Source organism: Telopea speciosissima, chromosome 8, assembly GCF_018873765.1.
Source record: "Telopea speciosissima isolate NSW1024214 ecotype Mountain lineage chromosome 8, Tspe_v1, whole genome shotgun sequence".
Lineage (NCBI taxonomy): Eukaryota > Viridiplantae > Streptophyta > Magnoliopsida > Proteales > Proteaceae > Telopea > Telopea speciosissima.
Window position 1 is genome coordinate 51,216,842 of NC_057923.1, and position 23,188 is coordinate 51,240,029.

General features: G+C 39.8%; 1 protein-coding gene across 1 annotated transcript in view; it reads right to left on the reverse strand.

Moving 5' to 3' along the window:
* Positions 1 to 23,188, reverse strand: part of LOC122671407 (importin-11) — a 140,422-nt gene that overhangs the window by 77,170 nt on the left and 40,064 nt on the right. The window contains exons 8-10 of the mRNA XM_043868602.1: positions 7,670 to 8,066; positions 3,513 to 3,660; positions 2,815 to 2,975 (exon numbers count right to left, since the gene is read on the reverse strand). Coding sequence (XP_043724537.1) covers positions 2,815 to 2,975; positions 3,513 to 3,660; positions 7,670 to 8,066 — 706 coding nt within the window. The remainder of the gene's footprint in view (positions 1 to 2,814; positions 2,976 to 3,512; positions 3,661 to 7,669; positions 8,067 to 23,188) is intronic.

Below are 23,188 nucleotides of genomic sequence, written 5' to 3' on the forward strand. Positions count from 1 at the left end.
AGTCATCCAGAGCTTCTTCTACAAACCCAATCAGCTCCCCCGCATCAACCAGACCTTTCTTTGCCTCATCCCCAAAAAGAAGGGGCCTCCTCCAGTGGCTAAGCACAACTTGATAAGAGTTCTTTTATCAATGGCTTCTAACCTGGATTAGCCATTGTATCAATTGGATGTGAAGAATGCATTTCTCCATGGGACCTTAGTGGAGGAAAAGTGTATATGCAAGTTCCACCTGACCTAAGGTGTACTGCAGTTCAAGGTAAAGTATGTGGCCTTAAAAGAACCCTCTATGGTCTTTAACAGTATCCAAAGGATTGGTTTTGAGTGATTTAGACAGGCTATTCTGAAGACAAAATACACCCGGAGTCAGGTTGATCATATATTATTCATCTGTCAAGGTTGTGGTAATATTACAGCCTTAATTGTCTAAGTGGATAATATTGTGATAATTGGGAATGACCAAGAGGAAATAAAGAGGCTCAAATCCTACACATGGTTCAAGGTCTCGGTTCCAGACCAGGTTTCGCCAAGGCAGAAAACCGAGTTGGGCCGAGATCTCGGAGAGTTGGTACATTTTTTTTTTGTTGAACTCGTTGCTTGGTTTCAATGGGCTAATTAGGTCATGAAACTTGGTATATAGCCTATTTTGAGCCATTTAAACATAATCATAATTACACTATCAGATTTTGAAAAATCAAAGTCCAAATAGGAGTTTGACTTCAGACCCTAGGTTGGTAGGCTACGACGTACGCGGTCTCCAATAGGCCCTATTCTACATATAATAACAGAAAAATTAATCTGGCTCCATCAACTGGTAGATCGCCTGAAGTTGTGTAACATATAAAAAATCGAGACCCAACCACCAAGATTTAAACATATTTTTTTGCAAAAAAATAGATTTAGGGAAACATGGCTTACCTTGGAATCCTCCAATCTTCTTCAAATCACTACAATCTTGTAGTAGATCAATGTTTCCACGAGTTTCTTGGAGTAATCCGGTGATTTTCCATCAAAAAATGGGAAGAGAGATCAATTTTTGAAAGTCCACAGCTTTTCCCACCGAGATGACCGAGACCTATCGTAATCTCTACTGGTCTCGGTCAAGATAAAGGCCTTTATAACTGGTTTTGCTCTGGTTCCAGTCGAACCGAGCTCTCTACCAAGACATGGAGTCTCGGTCAAGTTGATATCTTTTTTTATTTCGTATAAGGTCTCGTCTCAGACCTTCAAAAAATCGAGATATTACCAAGATCTCGATGAGACCTTATTCCATGATCCTACTTAGGTCAGCAATTTGAGATAAAGACCTTGGTCCCTTAAAATACTTCTTAGGAATTGAAGTATCAATGTCAAAAAAGGGCATTAACATCTATCAGAAAAAAGTTTGTGTTGGACTTTCTAAAGTAGACTGAAATGTTGGGTTGTAAACCTGCCAACTCACCTGTTGATCAGAATCATAAACTAGATGACGACAGTGGACATCCCCGAGTTGATGCATGGGAGTATCCGAGATTGGTGGGGACGTTGATCTAACTCTCCCTAACAGGTCTAGATATTGCTTATGTTGTTGGGGTAATAAGTCAGTTCATGCATGCACTTAAAAGTGGGCACTTAGATGCAATGTATCATACTCTCAGGTACTTGAAGACCAGTTCTGGAAAAGGATTGTTGTTCTCTAGACATAACCATATGAAAATTGAGAGGTACACTGATGCTGATTGGGCATGCTCCATTGCAAATAGAAGGTCTACATCAGGATATTGCACCTTTGTAGGTGGGAACCTGGTTACCTGGAAAAGTAAGAAGCAATCTGTGGTGGCTAGATCCAATGTAGAGGCAGAATTTAGAGCCATGGTACTTGTAGTCTTGTGAACCCCCATGGTCGAACAAGCTAGTCTAAGAGATGGGGTTTGAAGCTAAGGGCCCCATGCGGTTGTACTATGACATCAAGGCTGCCATTAGCATAGCTCATAACCCGGTGCAACATGATCATGCAAAACATGTTGAGGTTGATCGGCACGTCATCAAGGAAAAGATCGACTCAGGTTACATTTGCACTCCCTTTGTGAAGACAGGGAATCAGCTAGCTGATGTGTTCACCAAAGGAATCAATTCGCTGCAGTTCCATACCCTCTTGAGCAAGCTGGGCATGTATGACATCTATTCTCCAGCTTGAGGGGGAGTGTTAGAAGTATATTGTAAAGGTAGAATAGTCAATGTAATGGGAATAAGCACATATGTTCATGTTATGTTTTATAAGGGCATTGATGTAATTTCTCCATTTAAGTTAATGTTAATGAATACAGAGGAGAGGGATCAATAGTTCTCTCCCAACTCTTACCACAAAATCTTCTTCTTCCTCCTCTCTCTTCCTTCCTCTCCTCTCCTTACCATCCACTGTTGCTGCACTACTTACAGGTATCAACTACGTCTTAGTTACAAACTACTGAAACAATATCAAGCAACATTCAGGGAAATCCTATAAATGAAATTTCGTTGATCAAAGCAGATCTGCAACCCAAAGGACAGGATATTATTTCGCAGAAGAAATAAAATCTCAGGTAAAATTTTATGAAATTTTGTTGAAACTAATTTAGTCTTTGAACTCCTTAGTTGTGTACATGCAACACAAGTTTCGATGATTTTTTTATTTTTTCAAGCTGAGTCAACTTTCTAAAACTTCTGTAGCCACCAAAAGCAGGTACATTTGGAAATCTGTGACAGCATCAATACATCAAGTACAACTTTACAATATTTGGACAAAAAAAATGAGGTAGAAGTTTACTAGATGCAAAAAGGAGAATTAAGAGAGCACACCAGTCTTTGAAGTTCAGGTAATTCGAAAGCTCATAATAAACATGTCCAGCAGCACCATAAGCAGCATCTTTAAGAAGCATAGCTGGACTAATTTCAGTTTCTGAAGCTGAGGAGCCACTCATTGCTTCTTGAAGAATGGAAACAACCACAGGACCTAACAACTGAAAGGGCACAAAAGATCACAAATGACTACATTCTGTTTATGCAATCCAAAGAAAAAAAAGTTCTAAGCAATGGAAAAAACTCCGGTCTGGGCACCGAGACTGTTTTACAGGTCCGGAACCCTTATAACCTGCCACACATTCTATGGTCAGAAGATCAGGACCCACAGTCGGTTGGCCCAACCTAAGAGATCAGGTAAAACAAAATCAGTACGAAATGATGCCGACTCATGATTTCTTATCATAAAGCTGAACATTCAAAAAACATTTATGTTCCAAAAAGTTCAAAACAATAATTAGTTCAGATGGTTAATACTCATCTGATCCTTTTTCTTTTGCTAGGTTGAATAGAATATTAAAAGCAGGACCCTCTTTAGCATAGGTCCCAATCCTCTAAAAGAAAAGCATGTGGCATGTCATTGGAGTGCCAGAACTTTATACAGGTAAATAGCTCTAGAACCCCAGTCCCCAGCAGACATTCCCTTAAAGAAATGATTGCATCTGGATAAATAGTAGAATACCAAGAGATGTACTTACTTGACTATAGTTTTCAAACAAAACAATATACAGAGCTTCTGCACATGGCCTCAGTTTTTCTGTCCATTGAACCATATCCTGCTCATGATGAAAAGACTCTGGGTTTTCATACCACTCTTTCAAATCACCTTCTGACAAAACAAAATACCTGTAATCCAAGCAACACAGCATAGATGTTGAGTTGAGAAAAGTTTTTCTGAAGTCAACTCTTTCTAGGAACTAAAAGTGTAGTTACATACATACAACTCTTAGAAACGGCGCTATGACAATCAACACTTGAATAAGATTAAAAATGTTGAAAAATCTACAATATCAAACTATAGCATCACAAATGTTTACAAACTCTGCAGTCTGCAGAACAATGTAAATACATTATCCAAAGCAAAAGCACATAAATGAGTTTGCATACAGAACTCCAGAACTTAAACGACAACCAATGACATCGACAACTTTACAAAAGAAAACAAGAGAATTTGGTGAATATGAATGCATTAACAACCCTCCTGGACTTTTCACTAAAAAACTCATAGCACTAGTTTTTCGATTCCCATAATATTTTAGCCACATAGACAACCTTAACTGTAGAACAAGACAAAGTAAAATCAATTTAAGTAATAAATAGCAATAAATTTAAAGAAGAGAAGGTGGAAAGATGCAGAAAGACTGATTCTCTTTTTAAGATTAATACAAAAACTACAGTATGTATGTTGGAAGTTACTTTAGCTCACTGCCAGAAGACATACTCAGAACTTCATTCAATGACCAAAAGAGACCCATTAATGATTCCAGTGTTTACTAGAAAGGATCTTTTTCTTTTTCGATGAATAAAAAACTCATTACCAAAGAGAAGGGGGGAGGGAACAAACAAATGTAAGAATCCTTAATAACAAACAGCGCAACTTAATAACAAACAAACAGCGCAAATATAAGAATCCTATTGTGCCCACATAGGGGAAACAGACCATGTTCCAAGGCAGCAGCTAATGTCTTAGGTGGTGTCTTGGTGGCCACATGGCCCACATCACATCCCGGTAAGTCCAGGAAAGAAGAACAAGAAGTAACTTGACTCTCAAACCAACAAAGTGTGCTTTGATACCAAGTTGGAAGTTAAAGAATGTACAAGAATAAGGAGAAGGATGAAAGTAGAAGGATGGAAAAGGAGAGAGAAAATAGTGGAATGTTGTGTGTATGAGAATCATCTCTACCACAGCTTTATTACTTAACTAATAATTATTACTTAACTAATAAGATGTAAGGAATTACATACACCTCCCTATGGAGGTAAAAGGTAAAAAGAGAAAATACAATATAAGACAACTAGACAACAAACTAGTTCCTAAAGTACCCTTATTACATAAACTCTAACAGTTATTTCATTTACTTAAAGATATTATTCATAAATAAGCAAATACTCCCCCCCACCCCCATTTGAACAAAAAAAATAGTTAGTAAAGTCAAATTCCAAAAGGATAAAAAGTCATGCCCCCAGTTCAAGAACAAAAACTGGATTTTTGGCAGTAAGTGAAATTTTCAACTTTCTAATCTTGCGTTTTTCTCAAATCTAAAAAATTCTATAAATCTTGTCGTGATAGAACATCACTAAAAAACAAAAGAGCACGGAAAATTTTTCTTTTGTTTGTGCTCTTTCCTTTTTTTTTTTTTTGGTGAACAAAAGATCTATTACCAAAGCCCGAGGGGGGCGAGAGGCAAAGAGGGGGGGGAAGAAACAAACCCCAGACCCAACTAAGGGGGGGTATGGGACCATAAAAGAACACTATCTAAACCCCAGGATGCAACAATATGCCTGTTCCTTGGGAATCCAAAAAAGTCATATGAGGCAAAAAACTAAGCTTAGAGGAGACATCCAAAAAGATGGCATTCCTAATCAAGTCAAAGGAAGGAGAGTTGGAGGTCCATCTCCTAAGGTTCCTCTCCATCCAAATGTGTTAAAGAGCTGCGCCAAACACAAGCTTCCCAATAGTGTCGCAGAGAGAGCAGCCACGGAAAGTCATGACCAACCAAAACCACTCTCGAGCGAAAGGGAGGGATCTCCTACTGCGAGGCCAGATAAACGAAAGGGCTTTTTTCCAGATGGAAGAGGTAAAGGACCAAGCAAAGAAGAGGTGGTCAATGTCTTCGGAACCACTCCAACAGAAGATACAAGAAGGGGGGGACAGGGATTCTTCAGTAAAGGAGGAAGGCTTGGCTTAGAAGGAAAAGGTTAAGGGTTCTCTAGGCTAGGAAGCTATGGTGAGGGATGTGACCTTTGAACCAGACTAGCTTGTGCCATAGGACAGTAGGGGCTTGGGTCCTTACTAAGTTCCAGGCAGATCTAAAGCTAAAAAGGTCGTTTATGGAAGGGAGCCAAATAACCTTGTCTGCATGAGTTGGGGGGAGGATAGGGGAAGGGGGGAAGGGAATTCCAGATCAGGGAAAGGATGAGGGGAAGAGGGGAGGGGGGTCTAAGATCCATGAGAGATGATGGAGGAGTAAATTGCTCTAGCCCCAAAGAAGTTATAGAGAACTCCATTGGGGTGCCAAGGGTCAAGCCAGAGGGAGATGGAGGACCCATCAGCAATAGTGGCTCTAAGCGCCAAGGGCGGAGAAGGAGGATCTTGAGCTAGACACACGAGGAATCCGAAGGGATGGAGACGGTCTAAATGGAGTCATTTTTTAGGAGATGGGAGTAAACCCAATGAACCCAAATGGATTCATGCTTAGATGAGATTTTCCAAATAAGCTTCAGAATTCCCGCAGTATTGGAGTCACTGATACGGTGAATACCAAGGCCTCCTTCAGATTTAGGAAGGCAGATGGATTTCCAACTGATTGGATGGAGGAATTTGGAGGTTTCCTTCCCTTTCCAGATGAAAGCACAAAAGAGGGTTTCCATTGCTTTAATGGTGGTTTTAGGAAGGCCCAAGATGCCACACCAATAAATGTAAGAAGATTGGAGAACCGATCTAATGCATTCAAGCCTCCCCGCGTAGGAAAGAAGTCTGCCTTTCCAGAGTTGAAGACGCTTGTAGATATTGTCAAGCATGGGGGTGCAATGATGACTGGAGAGCCTAGCAGGGATAAGGGGGAGGCCCAGGTATTTCACTGGGAGCGAGCCCAAGGAAAAGTCATAAGGCAGACGAGGGAGTCTCTGTCGAAATCTGAGACACCAGAGAGGAAGAGTTTGGATTTAAGGAGGTTGATACGGAAGCTAGAGAGACTCTCGAAGAGGTGAAGGGAAGACATAATGGCAGAGATGGAAGAGGGGGAAGCTTTGGAGAAGATCATAAGATCGTCCGCAAAGGCCAGGTGGGTAAGGTTTAGGTGCTTGCATTTGGGAATAGTGGAGATAAGGTGAAGGTCCATTTTGGCTTGGATGCTCCTCGAAAGGACTTCCAGGGCCAGAGAGAAAAGGAAAGGGGAGAGAGGGCATCCCTGGCGAATCCTAACTTTAGAGAGGGAAAAGACGCGGGGGAACCGTTGATGATAACAGAGAAAGAAGGGGAGGAGATACAAGCCAGAATCCAGCGGATGAAGGCGAGGGGAAAGCCCGTCTGGGAAAGCACATCGCAGATGAAGTCCCATCTAAGGGAATCAAAAGCTTTGTGAAGGTCAATCTTCATAAGGGCAGTGGGCGAGTGGGATTTTTGGTCGAAACCACGCACAATTTCAGAGCAGAGGATGATGTTATCCGCAATGCTTTTGCCAGAGATGAAGGCAGATTGGTTGGGGCTGACCAAGGATGGGATAAGCTGGATTCTGTTTGCCAGGATTTTGCCAATGAACTTGTAAAGGAGATTGCAAAGAGAAATTGGTCTGAAATCAGACAAAGAGGAGGCTCCATCTTTCCTTTTTACACTCTTTTTTTCTTTTTTTCTTTTTTTTTTAATATCTTGTCTTTGCAAGTATCCATGTAGCCGACCCCATTTAGTTGGGATAAGGCTGAGCTGTTGTTGTTGTATGATAGAGAAGTCCATGAATTACTTGCACCCCTTGTTTGTAATGGAAGATTCAGATCTAGAAGTAGGTGAGAAAATAACATTATTTTTCTTACAAACATAAATTTGCAAAGTTCAGAAAAACTTCTAGGGAAAAAAAAAAAGAGACATAAATTCAGAGTAAATATATAAAAACAGTGAAGCAACTGAATCTTTAATTACCTTCTAATCAATATGTTGCACAACAGTACTACACGTTCTCTGGACAGAAGAGAGTTAATGATGTCACCAACAACACTAGAAATGTTTTTCTTCATCTGCTCTAATGTGACCCCATTTTCATTCATCACACGCCCAGTAAGACTTGGTTTGTATTCTTTACACTCCAATATTGACTTAACCATGACCATGCATTGAATAAGGAACTGTTCAAAAGGTTCTATTGCTGGCTCAGGATTTGTAATCTGACTCAAACAGAAGCCCATGATAGATGGCAGAACTTGTTTATCACCAAAGGAATAAGGATGTCTTCCCTGTATTGTAACTAAAATTTTCATCAATTTAGTACATGCCCTCTTTGTGAAGTCCCAAACTTTACTATCCACTGGGAAAGATGAATCTGCAACATAAACATAAATTGAACATAAAAAATCAAATTAAAGCATTTGACAATTTTTCGGCTAAACAAATTATCTAGCAATTGATAGAGAAAAAGCACAATGAGGAAAGAACACCATAACAGGAAAAGGTATCCTTTTGTTTTTGCAGGCAATGAAGTTCAGTATAAAAGGCTAATGTGGTCATAACATAGGGAGAAAAAAGAAAAGGTTACAAGATGTACCACATCCCCTATATTCTTCTGATTATGCCTGGTTGTGGAGTTAAATACAGGACAAAGGTGGGAAAAGAATAATGACACAACAGCAAATTGGATGTCAAGGTGCATCCATGAGGGGAGACGTTTTTAAAAAAAAATGTGGCCACGGGGATGCAAATTAGTTAAAGTACAGCTCAATCAATTTTAAATTTATTAGAACGAGAAAAAACATGTAGAACTACAACAACATCTGGAAAGACCCTGTCTAAAAACCCAAAACACCACTACAACCAGCAAAATGTAAGAGAAAAATAACCAAAACAAAAAGAACAAGTTCTACAATCTCATATAGGCAAACTATCCCGAAACACAGCCTTGCTTACCAACTCATTATTATCCATGTCGCCTTATCTTAATTAGTTTTTACCCATAAGCATATTATGTTGACAACCAGATGTCATATATGTGCTATGTTTTGAAGCGGAAGAATATGCATCACATATCTTCTCAGATTATGTCATGGTTGAGATGTAGTGATGCAGCAGCAGGTACTCAAGTGAAACAAAGGCCAGAGAGAGAGGCTAATTAGGGTTAGCCAGGGGACTTTACTATAAGTACTCTCGTTTTTTTTTTTTTTTTTTTTTTTTGTTTTCTTTTTTGACAATAAACAAATAAATTATATTCCAAAACAGAAAGGCTAGGTACAAAAGATACTCTGATACAACGATGACAACAACAGCAGCAACAAATTTGCCCATTATAGGCAAAAACAAGGAACAATGGATGCTATGATGCAACAACAATACAAAGGCCAACACAGCAACCTATAGAGAGACTAAGGGATCGGACAGGACCAGATTCAGAGTTTGCCTTGGAACAGCTTCTGTAGCTAATTCTTCAGCCAACAGATTGTTGAACACATCCTCCATAACAGCACAAACTTCCCACGATAGCTCCAAGGTCCTTCATCATATTCTCTAATCCAACCAACCACCAATATTGATTGTCCTTTAACATGAATATCCGTCCAACCATTGAAAGAGATATACTTCAAAGCTCTCAATTATAGCCTTTATCTCTGCTGTAACTGAACTGCAACTGCCAATAGGACCTAAAAAGAGTATGGAACGATCCCCAGTATGGTTCCTGCAGCCACCCAAACACCAACCAGCTGGACCCGCATAGAAGTCCTATTCTTTTCCCTTAGTTCCTATTTTTGTTTCTTTTAGTTTATGAGAGTTCTACCTCCTTTAAGTTTATTTATGTTCTAGGAATTTTAATTTGAACCAGAGTCTCTATGTTCATACTTGTATTAGGAATTATAAACTTCTTAGCCATAGTCCAAGCCTAGGCTTGAATCAACAACCTATAAATATATCTGCAAGCAGCAAAGGGGAGGGGAAGAGAAAAGGGGGGGGGGGGGGGAAGGGTTACTGTTCAGGTGAACAGTACCACGAGGAAGTTTATTTTTGGGGGCTGATATGGACTGCTGGCATAGAGGAGTTGATTTTTGGTGTTATTTTATTAGACACTTATCTAGTTTCCTATTTGAGTTGTAATTCTAATTGGGAATCCTAATTCTGTTAGGAATCCTAGTTAGAGTCTAGTTTCTATTTTATAGGTTTTATTAATTAGTTTCTTACTTAGATTAGGATTGGGCTGTTTTATTATAAATACATGTATGAGGCTGAACAAAAAAGAGACAAAGATTGAAGAGAAAAGAGCTACTGATGAAGCTGTGAGGTGCGGCAACTGTGAGATACCATGGGTGAGAGGATGATGGCCTGAGATAGCTGGTCCTATCCCCCCTTCTATAGCCCTTTTTTCTTCTTTCCTTATCCTTTATGTTCTCCTTCGTATGTAAACAGAAAATAGCAATAAAAAAAGAGTTTCAGTTATTCAGTTTTGCTCCTTTTATTCTATTGATCCTGCTGCAATCGATCTCCCGCTGGTTTCCCTGGTTCGAGCATAGTTATCAAGGTGGGAAGGCGACCATGGCGTTTTAGAGGGTCAAAAATCAAGGCGACACCGCCATGGCAGCAAGGCGCCTGCCATGGCGCCCAAGGGGTCCAAGGCAACCAAGGAGCCTGGATGCCATGACATCGCCATGGTGTCGCCAAGGCGACGCCTTGGTAAGTATGGGTTCAGGTACGAATTTTGCATTACCTTTGATGCCACAATTTTATTAATGAAAGCTAAAAAAAATTCTTCTTAAATTCATGTGGGTCAGTGGTCTATAATTTAGGTGGATTCCCTTGGATCTGTTTTGGGTGCATTCTCAACCTCTATTCTTTCTTCTTAAATTCCTGCATCCAATTACAATCAACCATTGAACTCAGAAATTGTTTAGCAGACACAGAAGGTCGGAAATTTCTCGCCTCTTATCACTTATCAGTTCCATTGGGCTGTTTCTGTATTCTGCTTCTGTATTGATCAGAAAACTCCAACTTGGCTTTAGATCTGATGCATTCTTTGTCCAGGTATTTCATACTGATTATTACTATCAGTTCCGAATTCTGATTACCTTTCTGAGTTTTAAATCCATTTCTCCTAGTGCTGCCACATTCATCTTCTCTGTTATCTGAGATCTGACCTGATCTGCATCGTAAACGTACCCTTAAATCCAATAGAAAAATCGATCTTGCTTTAATTGTACATATTTTTTAATTGCTGCCCATTTGCATATCATTTCGGCTTTGTTGTGCTAGGCCAATAATTATTTGAAAAAAATTTAAAAAAAATATTTTTAAATATGAGAAAAATATGAGGGTTAGGGAAAAAATACTAAATAGCTATAAGTAAATTCTACATGTTTTTTTATTGCTGCCCATTTGCATATAATTTCGGTTTTGTTGTGCTAGGCCAATATTTATTTGAAAAATATTTTAAAAATTTGTTTTTAAATATGAGAAAAATATGAGGGTTAGGGGAAAAATACTAAATAGTTATATACTTGTGTTAGTGCTCTTAAACTAAAAGAATTGATGTGCTTCAGTGATTAATGAATTGTCTTTTATTCATACAACAGTAAACTAATCCGATTATGGCGGACCGTGGTAAACAACAGAGCCAGAGGCAGGAGGGGCAGAGGTAGCCGGCCCGGGCCCAGGGGGAGGAGAGAACACCCAGGCACACTAGGGGTGACATTGCATGGTTGCACGGCACTCCAATTGATGGGGATAAAAGAAAAACACAATGCAATTACTGTCACCAGAAGTTTTTGGGAGGTGGTGCCACTAGACTCAAACAACATCTAGCTGGGAATTCTCCTGAAGTGGTCTCATGTCATATGGTCCCTGTTGAGATATCTAGGGCTGTCATGGAGTACATGAAGGGGGGGAGTAACAGAAAGGCTCAGAGGGAGAAGGCAAGGGTAGAACTTGAGGATGCAGTGAGGTGTACAGCAGGAGGCTATGATGATGATGTTGATCATGGTGATGATGATGTTGATCATGGTGATGATGATGATGACAGTGATGATCCTGTCTATGTTCCTAATGATATAGAGACTGAGCGAGAGGCTAGGGATTGGAGACGAGCACAGATGATGAGCAGAGCCACTTATCATGGGGATCAGGAGAGACAGAGAGTAGGTGGTAGTGGAGGAGCTAGTACCTCTAGAGCTGGTGCTAGTGGTAGTAGAGGAGCAGGTACATCTGGAGCAGGTGGTAGGCAACTTGCGTTGCCTAATCCCTTTAGGAGATCACAGAGTACGAGGGCAGCTCCGCCTCCACCACCTCTAGTAGTACCACCACGAGATGACTCAGCACTTCACCAAGCACCTGGTGTTTATAGAAAAAAAGGCAACAAGCAACCAAAAATCAAGGGAGCATGGAAAAATCTGAAGGGGATGGTGAAGAAATCTATAGCTAAGTGGATGTTATACAATACCATCCTAGCAAACACAGCACAAGGCCCCTTTTATCAGACTATGATAGATTCCATTACTGAGGCTGGCCCAGGGTATAAGGGCCCACCCCACATGAGATCATGAATGTGTATTTACCCCAACAGAAGAGAGAGCTTTAAGACTACATCAATGAAATGAGGGGGATGTGGGAGAGCTATGAGGTGACCATAATGTGTGATGGTTGGACTGGTCCTACAAGAAAGTCCATCATCAACTTTATGGTGTATTGGGATGGGAGAACAGTCTTTCTAAAGTCTGTTGATGCATCCAAGGAGAAAAAGGATGCAAAATACATCTACAAACTGTTGAAGGAAGTGGTAGATGATGTAGGAGTGGGGAACGTTGTCCAAATTGTAACGAATAACAGAAGCAACTACAAGAGTGCCGGTGAGAAGTTGATGCAAAACAGTAAGTACTGGTTGTTTTGGACTCCATGTGCTGCCCATTGTATAGACCTCATGTTGAAGGATATGGGAAAGATCAAATTGGTACAACATGTTGTGGAAAAGGCAAGGCAAATGACCAACTTTGTCTACAACCATGGGATTGCATTAAACCTCTTGAGGGAGAAGTGTGGGCGTGACTTAGTGAGGCCGGGCATAACTAGATTCACCACCAACTACATTGCACTCAAGAGTATAGAGACCAAGAAGTCCGGACATAGATCTATGTTTGCTTCTAAAGACTGGTTTAACTGGAATGGGTCCAATACCCATGGTGGTAGGGAAGCACAAGCTACCATTTCATCAGATGACTTTTGGTCAAAGTTGCATAAAGTGGTACAACTTTTGGACCCAGTGGTCAAGGTTTTGCATATAGTTGATTCTGCTCTCAAGGGACCAACCATGCCATATCTATATGCTATCATAGACTTGATGAATGAAGGTGTTTACAATGCGAATCCACAAGGTAGCAAACATTTTTTCAAAATTATCAAGGAGCACTGGGAAAATCAACTTATGCATCCACTGCATAAGGCTGGTGAGTGTAGTTTGTTTTTTATGCAATTACATCTTTTAAAGTTAATTTGAAAGATATTTTACTAACTATTAAAGCATTGACAATATGTAATGTCAATTTCAGCATATTATTTGAACCCCAAGTACCAATACAATCATAGGCTTGGGTTGAATAGTAGTCTTATGGAAGCAGTAAAACAAGTAGTTGCCAAGTTGGAGCCGAATAGTATATTACAAGCTATATGCAACAATGAAGTGAGTCTTATAAGTTATAATTCATTTGGAATTACTTAATTCAATACTAAATAGTAATGAGTCATTACCAATTTTAAATATTTTCCAAATGATTATAGTTGAAGACTTTTGGGGATGCATTAGGAAGTTTTGGAACTGATGCTGCAGAGCAAGGCCGGACAAGCGGTGATGCCGATACTCATTAGTCATTACTCAATTCAATATCTTATTCTTTAAATTATGTATGTATTGAAACTTTTGAAATGAATATAACATGTCTCTTTTGTTGTAATGCAGTTGAATGGTGGGTGCTGTATGGGGGTTCGGTAGAGAATTTAAGAAAAATAGCAATCAAGGTTCTCTCCCAGACATGATCCGCATCTGGCTGTGAACGGAATTGGAGTACATTTTCTCTCATCCACTCCAAGAGGAGAAATAGATTGGGTTCCGAACGTCTATCTGACTTGGTGTATGTGCATTACAATTTGAGGTTGAAGATGCAACACATACGCATGGGACAAGAGGGTATCAGGGAAAATATCGATCTCGCCGACATTTTCCAGGTGGAGTCAGATGATGAAGATCCTATTGTGGATTGGGTGAGGGATAGAGGTGAGCCAATGTTAGATCAGCCTGGAGGTAGGCCTGACCCCATGATAGCCAAACATATAGAAGTTGATGGGGATGAGTTTATGGCTGCAGAGGGTGAGGTACACGCACGGGACGCGTCACCCATACCGTTCCAGCCTACTGGTGGCAATGTTGATGAGGAAGAAGATTGGTCCGTGTCCTCCGATGGCGGTGGTGGGACTCGGACTCGGACTCGGACTCAGACTCGTAGAGATGATGATGGTGTTGATGGTAGTGGTGATGGACATGGTGATGGTGGAGATGGTGATGATGGAGGTAATGATGGAGGTGATGATGGAGGTGATGATGGTGGTGATGGTGGTCAAGCATATGAGGGAACTCGAGTCCCGTATGTGGTAGAAGAGCAGCAAGAGGCACTCCGATTCACCGGAGAAACACAGTTTGATAATGCTACACAAGATACAGACCACGGTGCACGTGCCCCCACACCGGCCACCTCGACCTACTCAAGACAGCGTCGTGGCCAGTCCCGTCCTCATGGTACTAGTAGGCAGGCTGATCTTATGGATACTGATACCTTATCTGGCTCTGTTGGTGGATTGAGTATTGGCGATAGGGATAGTAGATCAAGTGGGCATTTCCGTGCCCCATCTTTTCATATAGAGAGCAATCCATCTCCAGCACAATCAAAGTATAGTTCATCTCATTCACATCCATATGGCGAAGGGCAGTTGACTTGGGGTGGGAGCATATATCTTCTCCATCCATTCCCAATTTGACTCCCACTCACAGGGACGTAGTGGATCGTCTTTTGTGGATGACATCTTTTCCTACCCAACCCACCAGCCGTACAGCCCATACCTGTACATGCTCCCAGAGGCATCATATCATAGTGGATCAATGGGTAGTACTTCTTCACCGTTTGGTGACCCATATCCTAGGATAGGTTACCTTCAGCATGTTGATGATGCAGTTTACATGGCCACTGTGGATAACTACACTCGTTTCTTCTCCCAGACTATGACGTGACATTCATTTGTCCTACATTTGGAGAACAATACCCGTCGGCTCCATCAGACTATTGGTGGGGTTGATCCTAGACAGCGGAGTAGTTATTATTAGAAAATTTGTAAACATTTGAGTCACTTAATGACTACTTGACTTGTATTGGACTACTGGGGATATTGTCATTTTGATATCAACTTCTTAAGTTGTTAACTTGTTATTGACTTAATGTACTTAATATTATGACTTAAGTTATGACTTATGAGTCATTCACTTTATGATTCCAACTTCCAAGTTTTTTACTTGTTTAAATTGCTTATTAATCATTAATTTAATATGTCCTCTAGTACTTAAAGTCTTAAACAATGTGTATGTGTAATTAACTAAGTTATACATTAGGGTTCGACCGTACATTGCCAATCAATGGTGCAAATCCAAAGCACCACTTTGGGTGACTATTTTTGCAATTTGAACATTTAAATGTGTTTATATATCCTAAAATAGGGTTTCCATGAAGTTTCAGGCCTTAACTTGGCCTAAACCCACCGAAATGACCTATCGAAACATACCAGAAAAAATGTAAAATTTCGACCGAAATATCTGAAATTTCAGACCAAAACGAAACGAGTTTTCGAACTATGTCTATTACAACTATACATGTGTGCTACCGATTGGAGTTTATCATCTTTCTCTCCAATCGGTGGCCTCTCTTGCTGCCTTCTTCTTCTTCTCTTGTTTCTCTTATTCTCTCTTCCTTCTCGATGATTATACTGTATTTATTTTTAATTATTTTGGGTTTAAATTTGTTACATGGTATATGAGACATAGATAGACGCTATTATAACTATATATAATACATGTATGCTATCAATTGGAGTTTTATCTTCTTTCTCTCCAATCGGTATCCTCTCTTGCTGCCTCCTCCTTCTCTTGTTTCTCTTATTCTCTCTTCTTGATGATTATACTTTATTTATTTTTTAGCTATTTTGGGTTTAAATTTGTTACATGGTATAAGAGACATAGACAATCAATAGCATTGATCCATTCTCTTATTTTGAGAGTCTCATTAGGGTTTTCTCCTTCTTACATATGTTGTACTGCTCTTGTATGGAACCCTAGTCGTTTTAACAATGCAAAACTAGGGTTTCCTATTGTGATTATCTATGTTCTGTCTTGTGCATGACTGTTGGAGCTTTCTACATATTGCGCATGGAGGAGTGATTGTTTCTACACCTTGTAGTTGGACTTTTCTCTCCTATTTTTGGTAGCAAACTTGGGTTTTCTTTTTTCTTCCAAAAATAATTTTTTACTTTTGAAAATTAGAAAAAAAAATTTTAAATTTCAAAAAAACAAATTAAAAAATATATATATGAAAATATATTCTGTTTTAGCTTGAAAATTTTTTAAAGTATTGTTCTTTTTTCAACTCAAAAAGATGCTTTATGTGTTGTTCCATACTTGCATATTGGTTAATCAGGTTATTGTTATTTTAAAAAAGTATAAAAATAAGTGGGTGAGCCTTTGACGCAACGGTTAAGTTGCGGTATAGCAACCATCAGATTGCGGGTATGAAACATGGAAACGGCCTCTCTGCGAAGCGGGGGTAAAGCTGCATACATTTGCCCCTCCTAGACCCTGCAGTAGCGAAAGCCTCTTGCATTGGGACGTTCTTTTAAAAAAGTATAAAAATAGTTAAGGGAAAAAAATATAAGAGTTAGGTAGTTAGGAAATAGCTTTCTTTTTGTCATAGGATTTTTAATTCATGAAGAAAATTTAATAATGAAAAACTTTGTTGCAACAGTGCAAGAAGAGTACACTGTGGTTGCTTAGGTAGGAGATGGGGTGACATAGCACAGAGGCATGGCGTTCCTAATGGGAATGACAAGATGTCTCGATGCAATTATTGTGGGAAAAAGATCATGGGTGGTGGGGGCATTAGACTGAAGTGGCATTTGGGGGATGGATATAGAAATGTGGCCAAATGCCCCAGGGTTCCTCTTGAGGAGCAGAACGTTATGGCTACCCTCATGAAGGTCATAGTTGTCAAGGCGGAGCCGAGGCATCCAGGCGATTTTCTAAGTGCCTAGGCGGCTGCCGCCTTATTGTAGGGCGCTTTAGGTGTCGAACCAAGTTCGGGCACTTACTTGTAAGTAAATGTTTTTATATTTGTTATTTCATTTACGTAAGATATTATTCATAAGTAAGAAAATACCCCTTATTTGAATCGAATAAAATAATTAAAAAATAAAATTCCAAAAGGATAAAAAGTCAACCCCAAATAAAAATTAAACTTTTGGCAGTAGGTGAAATTTTCAACTTTCTAATGCTGGGGTTTTTCTCAAATCTAAAAAATCCATAAATCTTAATATGGCAAAACATTGCTAAAAACCAAAAGTGCAGTAAAATATTCATTTGTTTTGATATCTAAAAAAAAATTTTCATTCGGAGCGATTTTGACAGCATCCGCACACACAAAATAAGGTTTGACCGGAACATAACTCCTTCAAAATAAATCAGATTTAAGCAATCTTGGATTTGTTGGAAAGCCGGTTTTGTGCTTTACCTAATACAAAAAGTCTCATGTAAAAAAAAAATCATCTAACAACAATATAAACCAAATGTGAGACTAGGTATATCTGAAAATGACCAATTTGATAAGCATATTTATGTGCGAATTATTACCTTTATTTATTGTCTTTTAATTATTAGAACAGTGCTACTCGGGTTATTTAAAGCTTAAAAAGTGCTAAGAGAGCAGTCCAAGGCTAAGATCAAGAGAGTTGGATCTTTGTGAGCCAGAACCGAATTACCAGCCCAGCTTCTACGATTTTATCAAGGGCAGTTTGGTCTCTTTGTGAAGATTTGACAAGAGTATCCTATTATGCCTATCAAGCTAAGCGATGGCGGCCCGTATTTTTTAAAGTATATGACTTGCAGCTTATTGGTGTCAAGGTTGAAAGGAGATGATGCAATGTCGGAAGTTTCATTATTACAAGCCGATTCGAGTTTAGAAAAGAAGAGAGAAGAATCAAGCATAGGGGCATAATGGTAATTTCAATAGATCGGGAATCTTCTAGAAAATATTCAATATTGGGCTCATGTCGTCCGGAATTTAAAATGGTGCAACTTTAATTTTCGGGTTGGGTCCATCCGGGGCCAGGATGAAAAGATATCGTCAAAAAGAGGAATTTGACTAAGTTTGGAATTTGGGTTGAATTCTGGATTTAAATAAATAAGTTAAATTCAATTTCCCAAATCTCCCACGGTCTTCTCTCTCCCTCTTTCCTAAAATTATCTCTAAAACTCACGGATTCCCCTCTCTCTCCCACGTTTCTCTCCTATCCAAACTCTAATCCCTTCACGACCTCTCACCCATTCCCACTTCCTGTCAGATTCTCTCACCTATCCTATCTCTTTCCCATCTCTCTTCCATGTGATCCCTCTCCCCCATATATCTCCCACCTTCACAATACTCTCGGTCTCTCTTCCCCCAACTCGTTTTTTCCCTTCCTTCAGTTTTTGTTTTTTTTCCGGTTCTCTTTTTCTATGGAGTAATTCTGATTTTTTATTTGGGCTGAATTGACATTCAAGTTAGCGAAATTATTGAGGATTGGAAGATTCAATTCAAGGCTGGATTTATTTTCTTCAAACTTCTGTGTTTTTTCATTCTTTTATTTTGTTCTTCTCATTGTTAAATCCAGAATTTTATTTCCCTTCCCCTTAGTTCATATGTGTAATTTTAGTTAAGGAGTTTTTTTTTTTTTTTTATTTATTGGATGCGGCAAGTTCAAGCGATGAGACTAGAGTGATGGAGTTGTTTTCATTGGATTCATGCGATTTCATTATCAGCTAAGCACTTCTATTTTCTTTAATTTTCTTAGTTTAATTTTAATGTCTCTTCCATTGCTTCTTTCTTTTAATTTTTCCATGGCCAACTAATTTCCCCACTTAGGGATAGGATGAAGCCATTAGAGAAGGAAGAACCAATGGTGTTTATAGCTTTATGTGATTCTTGTGTCAGCATTAGAAGAATAATATGTGTCATGTCCACATTACTCATGCCATTCGTTTATCGTATGAGTAATTGTCTACTTGTCCATATAAAATTCTGTTCATGTTTATTTTTCTATAATCGTATGCGTTGTGATTGTCATTCATAGGAATTGACTAATTTAGTATCACTTATCTCCGATGTCTTGGACCCACTATTCATACCATGTAAGGGCTGTGTTCTTCTAATTGCTATATTCTATCATTAGTTTGACCGATTTCTCTTGGTGGATTCCTTACCCCTAAGTGTTCATCTCAATCTAGTTTCTTTAATTAGTCTCTGGATTAGTTTTTTTTTTTTTTTTAGTTAAATTTTCTGTTTTTAGTCTTTTAATTATTAAATTGGTGTGCTCTGCCCAAGTGGAAATTGGATTAAACGCCTCCCTGTGTTCGACCCATATCTACGATTGACTCATGCGCTTGCGGTATTACTTTTTATTCACAAACAAGTTTTTGACGCCATTGCCTGGGAGGCGATGTAATTCAGTTTTTTAAACGATTCAAAGTACTTTTGCATTACTTTCTTTTTAAAAAAAAAAAAAAAATTTAAATAAAGAGTGTTTTTCTTTTGCTTTCGGTCTTGCTGTGCTTGAGTGTTTGGATCCGAAATTCTAAGAATCGTTTAGAGAGAATTGAATTACCAACCATGGGTGAGGAAACACCTAGGACTCTTAGGGACAGATTTTATCCCGCCCGGGCGGCACAACCTTCATGTATCCGTTTGCCTGCTGCCCTAGATAATAATTATGAGCTGAAATCTCAATTCATTACCATGCTGCTCCATTTTCATGGGTTACCTTCTGAGGATGCCTACCTCTTCCTTAGGCAGTTTGAGGAAGTGTGCATCCTCATTAAGATGCAACAGCTCACAGATGATGCTGTTAAGCTTAGGTTTAACACTTTCTCGCTCAAGGATGCAGCGAAAATGTGGCTTTACGGGGCTGCCTAAAGATTCCATTACCACATGGGAACAATTCACAGTTGTCTTTCTGAAAAAAAAAAAAAAAATTCCTTTGCATAAAACAAATAAAATCAGAAACGACATTCTTCAGTTTAGGCAGAGACCCAATGAATCCTTTTCCAAATTTATGGAAAGATTCAGAGACCTTCTCCAAGAGTGCCCTTACCACGGACTTGATACATGGCATTTGTGCCAGATTATTTATGAGGGAATTGATTACCATACCAAGCAGTTGTTGGAATCCATGTGCCCAAAAAGATTCACATCATACATGGATAAAAACACTGCTTGGAACTTTTTGGTAGACCTTGCTGAAAAAACCCGTGAGTGGGAATCAACTCAGGAGAGTGAAAGAGCCATAGCGGGAAAGGGATTCTTCGTTGAGGGAACTGTGGCCAAAGAGGCTCACTTAGATAGCCTTATTGAGAGACTAGAGGCCATAGTTGTTAAGGGACCAGCACAAGTCAATCAAGTAAGTCAAAATGTTCCTATGTACAATTGGTGCCATGCTCCAACCCATGTCATGGAGGAATGTCCCAACCTTTCTGGAGTTAGCAATGGTAATGAGATTGTAAGTGCAATGTTTCAAAATAACCCATATAGCAACACTTACAATCCGGGATGGAGGAACCATCCCAACTTCTCACGGAACTAGGGGAATAACCAAGCTAGACCATCAAACTTCCATAATCAAGATCAGTTTGGTCCTCCAAGGCCCAATCCCTCGTCGAATTTCATTAGACCACCACCCCAAATTCTAAATCGGCAACCCCTTGGGTTTCAAAAAGTGGGTGATTCAGCCAGGATCAGTTCTCTAGAAAAGAATATGGAACTTCTCATGAGTACCTTCATGACTAGCCAACATAACATGGAGAGGCAAATCTCCCAACTTGCTACGGCTTTGCATGAACGGGAAAAAGGGAAGATGCCTAGCCAGCCTGATCCAAACCCCAGGACTGTGAATTTGAGTCAGCAAGGACCTCCAAATCAGCTGAATTCAATTCAACAGAGTCAACAACACCAAGACCCCTCCAATCAATGTAATGTCATTTATGCATTAAGGAGTGGCCGTGAGTACACACGGGATGCTGCACCGGAATCACCTAACAATCCCAAGGACTCTTCTGTTGAGGTTAGTACTCAACCTCCTTTGCCAGGTTCATCTGAGGAACCTGAAGTCATTAATGATGAGAAGCCTGAGAGAGTCTATGTCCCTACCCATTCCCTGAGAGATTGGTGAATAACAAGAAGGCTGCTGCCATGGACAAAATTTTAGATGCCTTCAAGCAAGTTCAAATCAACATACCTCTGCTTGACGCAATTTCCTAGGTCCCCGCTTATGCTAAAGTCCTTAAAGACTTGTGCACTCAAAAGCGGACAACAAATGTGCCCAAGAAAGCTTTCTTGCCTGCCAATGTTAGCTTCATCTTGTCCCAATAGATGGTGGCTAAATACAAGAACCCTGGATGCCCAATAATTCCAAGCGTCATTGGTAACACAAAAATTGACCACGCCCTTCTTGACCTAGGTGCAAGTGTTAATCATTGCCCCACTATGTTTACCAAAAATTGGGATTGGGAGAGCTGAAACAGACAGATCAGTCAAGATTCTTAAAGGCATGGTTGAGGATATCTAAATCAAAGTTGGGGAATTTTTGTTCCCTGTGGATTTCATTGTTTTAGACACCCAACCGGTCTCTACCATTAGAGACCAAATCCCAATCATTTTGGGAAGACCGTTCCTTGCCACCAGCAAAGCCTTAATTAACTGTAGGAACGGTCTCATGAAGCTATCTTTTAGCAACACCTCATGGACTTTAATATCTTTAGGTTGAGAAGCAACCGAGTTTAAATGAGGAGGAAGTCCATATGCTCCAGGAAATTCCTGATTATATTGAGACTACTTTTGACATCGATTTTGAATCTGGTTTCAAGGAGTATATAGAGGAGTTGGGAGGTATTGATGAGGGAATCTTTTTTGAGGTTTAAAGTATCCAACCACCTGTAAAGCCCATTGGACCCTTATCTACCTCATTGCCCAAACCTTCCATTGTTGAGCCCCCCAAAGTTGAGTTGAAGGAGTTGCCATCCAACCTTAAATATGCTTTTTTAGGTGAGAATCACACTCTTCTAGTTATCATTGCTTCTGATTTGACCACTAGTCAGGAAGAGGAGTTGATCAAGCTTTTAAAGGAAAATAAGGAAGCCCTTGGATGGACAATGGCTGACATCAAAGGAATTAGCCCTTCTATTGTTCGACATCATATCCACCTAATTGAGGGGTCCAAACCTTCAAGGGACCCTCAAAGAAGGGCTAATCCGGTAATGAGGGAGGCTATTCAAAAAGAAATTCTAAAGTGCATGGATAATGGGATCATTTATCCAATTTTTTATAGCCAGTAGGTGAGTCATGTCCAAGTAGTGCCAAAGAAATCTGGAATCGCAGTAGTCCAATCTGCTACTAATGATTTGATCCCAACCTGTATCCAAACGGGGTGGAAAATTTGCATTGACTATCGTAAGCTGAAAGCGGTAACTTGGAAGGACCACTTTCCCCTGCCTTTTATTGATCAGATGTTAGAGCGTCCAACCGGACATGAGTATTATTGTTTCCTAGATGGATATTCCGGCTACAACCAAATCACAATTGCCCCTGAGGATCAACACAAGACAACATTCGCATGCCCTTTTGGAACGTTTGCTTACCAGCGCATGCCATTTGGGCTATGCAATGCCCCTGCAACTTTCCAGCACTGCAGATGAGTAACTTCTCTGACATGGTGGAGAAATTTCTTGAGGTCTTTATGGACGATTTTTCCATCCATGGGTCTACCTACTCTGAGTGTCTTTCTCATCTCCGATTGGTCTTGGAGAGATGTAGAGAAAACAATTTAATCCTCAATTGGGAGAAATGTCATTTCATGGTGCAAGAGGGTGTTGTTCTTGGTCGTGTGATTTCCAACGATGGGATTATGGTTGGTAAAGCCAAGGTAGACCTCATTTTCAACCTACCACCCCCCAAATCTGTCAAGGACATCCGTTCCATTTTTCGGCATGCTAGCTTTTATAGGCGGTTTATCAAGGACTTTAGTTAAGTTGCTAGACCTCTGACCAATTTGCTGGCTAAGGATGAACCCTTTGAGTTTTCCAAAGACTGCCTCAAGAGTTTCGAGCATTTGAAGGAGGAGTTGACCACTGGCACCTGTTTGGACTGA